General features: G+C 38.5%; 1 protein-coding gene across 1 annotated transcript in view; it reads right to left on the reverse strand.

Annotated features, from left to right (window-relative positions):
- The window catches only part of kel (Kell metallo-endopeptidase (Kell blood group)), a 16349-nt gene extending 7645 nt beyond the window's left edge, over positions 1-8704 (reverse strand). The window contains exons 1-7 of the mRNA XM_016256175.1: positions 8525-8704; positions 5828-6002; positions 5432-5749; positions 4130-4257; positions 3828-3986; positions 2142-2213; positions 1846-2034 (exon numbers count right to left, since the gene is read on the reverse strand). Of these exons, the coding sequence (XP_016111661.1) occupies positions 1846-2034; positions 2142-2213; positions 3828-3986; positions 4130-4257; positions 5432-5749; positions 5828-6002; positions 8525-8551 (1068 nt within the window). The 5' untranslated portion in view covers positions 8552-8704. The remainder of the gene's footprint in view (positions 1-1845; positions 2035-2141; positions 2214-3827; positions 3987-4129; positions 4258-5431; positions 5750-5827; positions 6003-8524) is intronic.
- Between the last annotated feature and the right edge of the window lie 187 nt (positions 8705-8891).

The following is an 8891-nucleotide window of genomic DNA, read 5'->3' on the forward strand; positions in this document are numbered from 1 at the left end:
CTGTTCCTTCTGCTCCGCCGTGGTGGTCTGTCTGGCCATAGTGGTCCTCTGCTTCGCCATGGTGGCCCTCCGCTCCGCCGTGGGGGTCCTCTGCTCTGCCGTGGTGGTCTATTGTCTGGCTCTGGTGGTTCTCTGCTCCGCCGTGGTGGTCTACTGTCTGGCTCTGGTGGTCTTCTGCTCTGCCGGGGTGGTCTTCAGTCCTGTTCTGGTGGTCTTCTGCTCCGCCAAGGGGATCTTTGATCCCGTCTGTTCTGCTGTGGTGGTCTTCAGCTCCACCTGTGCTGCCGGCTCCGCCCTGGTTCTCTGTTCCGCCGGTCCTGCCTCAGTGCATGGTCTCTCCACTGCCAGGTGGCCCTCCATCCCTCCCCCTGTTCCGCCTCCACTCCACCGCCCTCCGGAATCGTAAAGGGTTTTGAGCGTCTGGAAGCCGCTCCTTGGGGGGGGGGGCGCTGCCAGGAATCCGGGCCTTTGCATATGGATCCGCACGTCTCACGTCTCGTCAGCCCCGTAACATCTATGATACAAATGTTTTTAATTTCGGAATTAATTTCTGAAATGTTTACATTACATTACATTTAGTCATTTAGCAGACACTTTTATCCAAAGCGAAAAAGACTAAACACTGAAAATACCAAGCCAGTTGGTGCCAAAAGGGCGTAACTGCACTTGTGCCACTCTGGCATTGAGAAATGTATTGAGGGTAAAGCCTGTGGATAGCACATGAGTCAAAATATCTGACACAACAAGTAAGCCTGGTAGGTCAACCATGAGAAGACAGCAGTTTTAACTACTGAAGATGTATTATTAAGCTTATTTTTTTACAAAGAGCTGGATGATGATGGAGAAAGTTAAAGTATCCAGCATTCAGTGTCAGTGAGGTGTAGCTAGCTAGCAGGTAGTAACCAATAACTTACATTCTAATGGTATATCATATAGGCACACTCAGTTACTGCTTAGCCACAAGAGAGAGAATGCAGAGAAGGGTTTATTATTACTATTGTTAATTAGTTATGCAATTCATAACTTCAGTATCATTCAGTTAAAGTGACTACTGAACAGACATTTAGAAGTGTATTTAAGTGTGTCCCATCAGGTAATAAAAAGTGCCGTCTTCATGTTCACTTGAACACTTGGGCCAAATACAGGGAATACATCATATAAGCAGTCAAGTGCAAAGACCACAAGTGTGGGTATTTGGACAGGGCAAAAGTGTACCTGAAGTATACTTGCAATAGTACAACTTCAGCACAATCAGATATGCTTAAGTATATCTTTAGTTGGACCTCAGCACTACTTCCTCACAAATTATTTTTTTCCAATTTAGCAGACTTTAAGTATACCAAAAGTACAACTGCAGAGTATTTTTAAAACACATAAATTTGTAAATGTATTTGTAGTATACTTACCACAAAATAAATGTATTTCAAATACATTTTAGTATATACTGTATATTTTTTCCACTAGAGATTTCACATGATTTGACCCTTTATGACAAATCAAGGCTTAGTTGTACTATCATATAATGCTACTGCAACAACAACAACTGTTAATTAATATATTTATAAGCAAACCATTAGTAATAGTTAAAATAGTCAAATGTATTGAAATGTACATGTATTCAAAGTGTAAGGAAAATACTTTTAATTTAATAGTTATGCCACATGACATCAAGAAATTTAAGCCGTTCTTGAAAAAGGATCAAAGTTTCTGTCAAAACCATATGAATTTCTAAGAATGTGGCACTTGTGTTTTAAACTAGATTTAAAAAAAAAGATTTTCCTTTTTTCTTATTTGTTACTGATCCATTTATATATGTCATAGAGGGAATCAGATGCACACACAGACCTGTAGCTCTTGGATGGTAATTCTGTGGTAGAGTAACTTCTGACTGAGGCGGTAGCGGAGCGGGGCCGTGACCAGGGCCAGAGTTGTGGATAGAGATATGTAAAGACCGCAGTGCTGAGTAGTTTCATTGGAGGGAACACCCAAGAGAGCCAAGTACTGACCACATGACATGTAGAATGGACGCAAATACTGAGAAAGAGGAACAGAGACAGCAAAAGAGAAGTTATATCAAAGAACTCTTTATAAATAATGCATTATGAACACGTGTGTTGCTAAGCTGAACAGAAAATACCTACCCGAGTACTAGCTTTGGATTTCTTTGTCTTGCTATTCCAATCAATAGGGAATTGAAAATGAGGCTCATCAATCTATGGAAATGTACATGGACATTTTAACCAACATATAGAGTGTAAAACAATCTCAAAAACAAACCAAAATATTGAGGATTCATGTACACAGGGGCGTAATAGAAAGCACTGCTCAATGAAATGTCTCAGGGATGAAAAGGTAATCAAAATTATTTTCTCCATGAGATACAAAAGTAATTGCAACTTTTTTCTAACAATTCAGACTTTTCCCCTCACAATTCTGAGAGGGAAGAAACTTCAGAATTGTGAGATATATACTCAGAATGACATATTATGTGAGATATTAACTTGCAATTGCAAAAAAGACAATATAGTGAGAATTGTGACAAGCTTTTCTTATGCTTTAAATATAAAAAAAGGTACAGTAACTGCGACTTTTTATCTTGCAATTCTGACTTTGTCTCAGAAGTGCAAGTTTATATCTAGCAGTTCTGAGTTTATAAATCGCAAATCTGCATTCCAAGAAAAAAGTAAACTGTGAGATATAAATTCAGAATAGTAAGTGGGAAAAAGTCCAAATTGTGAGATAAAAAGTCACAGTTACCTTTTTATTTTTTGTTCTGTGGTGGAAATAGTCTTCCATACAAAATCCATGTAATCAAATTATAATCAACTCAATGATAGACATCAAAACAGAAAAGAAAACTTTGCCCATCAACTATATCATGGGGTCTTTACAGCATTTTATAATTGCTAGGACCAATTTCTCAATACTTATAGGTCACTTTCTTTCAAACTCAGTTCTCAGTTTAACCGTTTTTTTTTTATCAATGACTATGTTTACATGGACATCAGTAATCGAATTATTTACCTTATTCTAAATAAGCCAATATTATGATTATGGTGTTTACATGAGTTGCTTTTAGAATATTCCTTTCATGTTCCCGTTTTACATGTTATAGTACATAGTTTGATTAATGGCACACGTCATTACGCCCCCAGGCGACGACATCCGACGTCCCCTCCGGAATTTCACATATAAACATATAGTTTGCCTTCGTGATGATGCCATGTACAGTTTTGGGTGTTTCATTTTTAATTTTATGAAAGCTTCAAGTGCAGTTAATTATTTGTACGTGCATTCAGATGATGGAGGTGTTGAAGCTCTTTTATTTGCCGTCAAATGGTTGACCACTGCCGTGTGTGTATCCTGTCGCAAAATGCGGCGAAAAGTCCTACACGATAGTAATAATGTGATCAAGGTGTTTACATGTCTATACTGCACTTCAGTAATGCGACTAAAATAGGAATACTCCACATGTCTTAATTCGATTTCTGTTTACTTCGAATATGACTTTAGCCGGATTAAGGTAATCAAAAATCTGTTTACATGGTAGATTCTTAATCAGAGTATTGTCTTAATCGTGTTAAAATTGGAGTATTGTTGTCCATGTAAACGTACTCAATGTTAACATGCAAATTGGCCTGTATTTACACAGAATGTCGGTAGTGGTTGTGTCTGAATGAGAAAAGAAATCATGTAATTTGAAAGAAGTAGTCATTGAATGCATTTGATCCATAGTTTAGCCCACATAGACTGCTGTTCACCTAAGTATTGAGAAAACTGTAAATCATGCTACTAATTGATTATATTCTAGCTTCATCGGTAATCACCTGTATGTAGTGTTGACTGGAAGCCGTTTGCTCTTCAAACTGGTCTGACCCTGCATACACACTGAAGAAAGGAAATGTGGAGTACTGCCCCATTAGCAGGGCGAGGGTGGTGTTAAAATCTGTCCGATTCCATCCATTTGATACTGCCCAGCCACCTAACTGCACACACACAGAGAGAGAGAGAGAGAGAGAGAGAGAGAGAGAGAGAGAGAGAGAATCAAAAGATAAAGAACATCGGAGCAAAATACACAATGCAATGCAAGTGCTTTTACAGTTTCCTTCATCCTAAAAAGTGTGTGTACCTGCTGGATTAATGTGAGGAAGGGTTTTGAACCCACTTTCTCTGGGGATTCTGCGTCCATGCAGGTGTTGAAGTATTTCTTTGCTTTCTCTTCTGCTGCGCTCACAGAAACAGCCTCCTCAGGAGCCTCTGATCACACAGGGATCATACAGATTGAACGTCAAAGACGATTCTAGATTGTTTTATACAATACCATAAATGACTACTGAATAGTTTTGTGGTTCATCAGAGGCAAAACCAAGTATTACCTAGAAAAGAAAAGTTTGTTACGACAAATTTGTTGACAAAGTCTCGCCTGATAATTAAAAAAAAGTCTAGCCTTAGACAGAGAGAAAGACCAGCAGAACAAACAACAGACAGAATGATAGACACATAGAGCAACATATACACTGTCTGAGCGATATATAGATCGCTAGAAAATAGATCAACCATTAGACTTAAACCAGCCAAAGATGGCTTGCTGGTTTTAGTTAAAGCTGGTGCTCCAGACATTCACCCTATTAATATTTTAAATGCATCTTATTGATCTTATTGTAAATGAGTCATCCATGCATGTTTCTTTTTTATTATCATTGTAATTTTTGTAATTATTGTATTCACATGATCAAAATGTCACCACTCGATCTTCCAGTGTAACACCAGACTTCTCTCTAGTGACTTATACCGGATTTCTCCAATCACTTAGTCCATTTAAACTCCGCCCCTTTCTTACAATCGACTTTCTCCATCCAATCAACACCTGCTGGATAAAACCAAGTCCCATCCCTTTTTTCTTTTTCGATAATCCGTTTTAACTCAAATGGTTGTCACAATGCGGAAGATCTGTTGCTACTTACTTTACAATGCAACGTTTTGTGCCACAACCTCTTTTAAAACTAGCCAACAGAGCAGTATGACTGAACAGAAGACCAGAAAACCAGCTTAGGCTCAGGAAAATAGACAGATAGAAGCAGATGTGGAAACTGAAGACACTAAGGAGTGGGGAAGTCGTGGCTTAATGGTTAGAGAGTCGGTAAGATTGTAGGTGGGGGGAGTGAATGTACAGCGCTCTTTCCCACCTTCAATACCACGACTGAGGTGCCCTTGAGCAAAGCACCGAACCCCCAACTGCTCCCCAGGCGCCGCAGCAAAAAAATGGCTGCCCACTGCTGTGTGTGTGCACTTTGGATGGGATAAATGTAGAGCACTAATTCCGAGTATGGGTCACCGTACTTGGCCACATGTCACGTCACTTTTTTTCACTAAGAAACTGTGTCATTGTTCTATTTCAGGTACAAAATATCCATAGTGGAATTTCACTAACCTAGTATTTCCTTGATAGTTTTCAGTAAAGCAGTCTTTCTGTCTGGAAATTTGACTAGCTCTCCATCACTTTTTCCTTGGAAATCTGTCTTTCTTCTCATCCTCACTATTCCTCCTGTCCTCGCTTCTCTTTTTTTGTCCAGTTCTCTGTTGCCTTCATTGGAGACCCCCTTGACACTGTGTCTCTCCTCGCTGGTGGAAGATCCACCTGTCCCACAGGCAAACAGGAAGTAGTCACAGGGGCGAGAAAAGGGATCCATGGCAACAGAAAAATGCTCTGATGCTCTTAGACAGGCGGGAGAAAGGCAAGGAGGAGCAGCTGGAACAAGAGAGAGAAATTACGACCACTGTTATTAAAACTATACCAGCAGTTCTACTGTAGTTCCTAGCTTTGTACCTGATTTCCATTGTGACGTCCAAGGGTCTGCAGTCTTTTGCAGGTGGGAATAGACCCCCAAACCTAACGCAGCTGCAAAGAGAGAGAAGGCAAAAACAACCAATAGGAGCCTGCGGTACTTGTTGCAGACCACTGGATGTGGTTGAGGCTGTTCCTCTGGCGTTGTGACCATTTCCTGTGGGGATATAAGGTTAGCGAATGACTTAGTTTTATTGAGATGGACGTGTTGTACGGAAATGTCCATTTAAAAGCACAACTGGGAAAAGCAGGAATGCATAACTCATAGACTTTTTGATGGATTGAAATTACACTGGCAGTCAAACATCCAACCACAATGAGAGCGAGTCCAAGGAACGTTCACTAAAGAACAATGAAAATGAAGAAACACACTTCTTTCCATAAACCTCACAGTAGTGAAATTTACTTTTATGTCTATGTTTAAAGGGAAAATGTAATTCCCTGCTTAACATACAGCTTCTCATCAAATTAATAAACACATGGATATGACATTTTGATTTGAAATAATCTTTTCTATATATAGTCTTTCTTACTTTTCTTTCTTTTTAAAATGTATTTATTTATATTTTATCGCTTACACGATATCGGAGAGCTGACAGGACATTTAGTGCGAAAGGAAAGGACAACAAGCCGAGATTCGAACTCAAGTTGACCAAAGCACAACGCTGTTCACGAGGGTCTCTGCTATGGCCTTAAAGCTTTCTGAAGAAGAAACAAATACTCCTTTACAATGTACAAACCAATAGGGCAAGCAATAAGATGAGCTCGACAACAATATTACAGCAATATAAAAACGATTGTTCTCTCAGATTGTTTTGGCACTAATAAATCATGCTATTTGGGTTCAAAGAAGAGAGTCACATTATCAAAACAGTCATTCTTGAGAAGTGGGACAAAACAGTGCAAAATTGAAAAAATAAAACCTTGTACTATATATTTCTTATATGTACTAAGCTACTGAGCTATGCTTTGATACAACCTCCCAACTTTTCTCTTTTTTAACAAAATGTGCTTTTTTGTTTTACCTTGGACTGTAATATTATTAAACTTTATCTTTAACAGCATTCAAGATGTTTTTAACATTTCAAAACACATTCTCGTGTTAGCAGACAGATTATACTTTCAAATGTGACCAACAATTCCAAAACAAATATAAAATATCATAATAAAATATTATCAAAATATTCAACTGACAGAGTTGACACATCTGACGGTGGTGACGAAAACCTGAATTTGTAATAATTTTAACTATCAAATACATTGAATCAGTCAATTACTGTATTAAAACAAACAGCAAACAGTGAGTATGTTATTGTTTATGAAGCTTTTATTCAAGAGTCACATTTAAGTATTTTGATATATCACTGGAACACAAGATCTTATGGTGGTGACATCTGACGGTGTTGACAAATTTGGCATTTCTTTCACAAAACCAATGCAGTTCATGTAGTAGCCATTTTCTTTGTTTCTGTTGATGCTAGATGCTAATACAACCTGCTTCAGGAGAATACAATCATCTAAATATTTCAAATAATTTCCTCAGAAATTGGAAGATGGTGTTGACATATCATGGCTGTGACACAGGAAATATTAACATTAGGATTTAAAATATTCTAAAACTAAAACTTAGCAGAGCCTGTCTGACACTGATGTACTCTGCAGAGGTGAACTGTTGCAAGGGGGTCCGACTCCTTTAGAGTGACAGCTGCCCCTGATTTTCCCTGATTTTATTACATTTTATTGAATGTCTGACGGTGTTGACAAAAAGTGGGGACTTTAAAATCTTGTGAAACATGCATGTGTCATTAAAAAACAACCTGGATTTGATAGGATATATTATTAAGTGTTGCTTTTGATAAAAACAAGCTCTTTTTCATCATTAAAATTTTTTTTTTATCCATTTTATTGCATATGAATGCTTGAACCCTTCTCTGTGGACACACTGTTTTAGACGTAGTGAGAGGACATTAAGAAACACAGATTTGATATAATAATGAGAAAATGAAATTGAAGGTGATAATTGTGTTAAATACATTCCATTATTAATCCCTCATGACATTTAAAATGGAAAATATTTAACATTTTTAAAGCTAATAGCAGTAGGACCTGTTTTGTCCCACGTCTCAAGAATGACTGAAAAGTGAAATATGCAGCACAGCTCACTCCTAAGTTTTTTTTGTATATATATATATATATATATATATATAAAGAAAGTAGCGCCAATTTCAGTTACCTGGATGAGAGAAATGTGTTGCCAAGGACGACGGTTCGAAATATCTCTTACTGTCGAGACGGACCAATCAGAGTCAAGAATTCCATTGAGTTGTGCAAATGAACAGCATCTTGAACTTTCCTTTGCATTAACCTCAGGTTAGGTGCCTTGCATTAGGACATATTGTTGATGACTAGAGGACATTGAACTGGGAGTCTACACAACACTACGCCACCCATCTTTATGACATAAAGCAGAACTTTATAATTTAGGTAAAACCTCTACAGCACATTGCTAAAAGTGCTTGGTGGTGCTTATATGGGTAACCCGAGTTCAAATCTGGCTTGTGGTGTTTCCTGATCTCTTCCCACCACCCTCTGTCATTTCCTGTGACTACCACGGTCCTATTAATAAAACTGGCAAAAGACCAAAAATGGAAAACAGTGGGTATATCTTGAAAGCCTCACCTGATGAACAGCTGGGTTCTCATCCATCCTGTTCTTCTGCGTACTTTTCGCTTTTGGTCAGGATTCTTCCTACATAATGTTCTTCCAGCGAAGCTTTCTGTTTCGTCACACTGTTCCTCTTTCTATCTCTCCTCCGTCAACCACAAGTCATCCAACTACTATCTTCCCTCATCACACTCTCTGTTCATCCTTTCACTGACTGATAAACATGTAATGACTTGGCTGCCCACAAGACCCCTCTCTTTAACACATACATAAGCGGGCTATTTCTGCATATATTTCCTGAATCTCACCATTTCTTAAATTTATGAGGGCCAGAAGATGATTTTGCTCCAAAATCCATCAACTGGATCAAGTCACCCAAGTT

This window comes from Sinocyclocheilus grahami, unplaced genomic scaffold, assembly GCF_001515645.1.
Source record: "Sinocyclocheilus grahami isolate Dianchi unplaced genomic scaffold, SAMN03320097.WGS_v1.1 scaffold1401.1, whole genome shotgun sequence".
Lineage (NCBI taxonomy): Eukaryota > Metazoa > Chordata > Actinopteri > Cypriniformes > Cyprinidae > Sinocyclocheilus > Sinocyclocheilus grahami.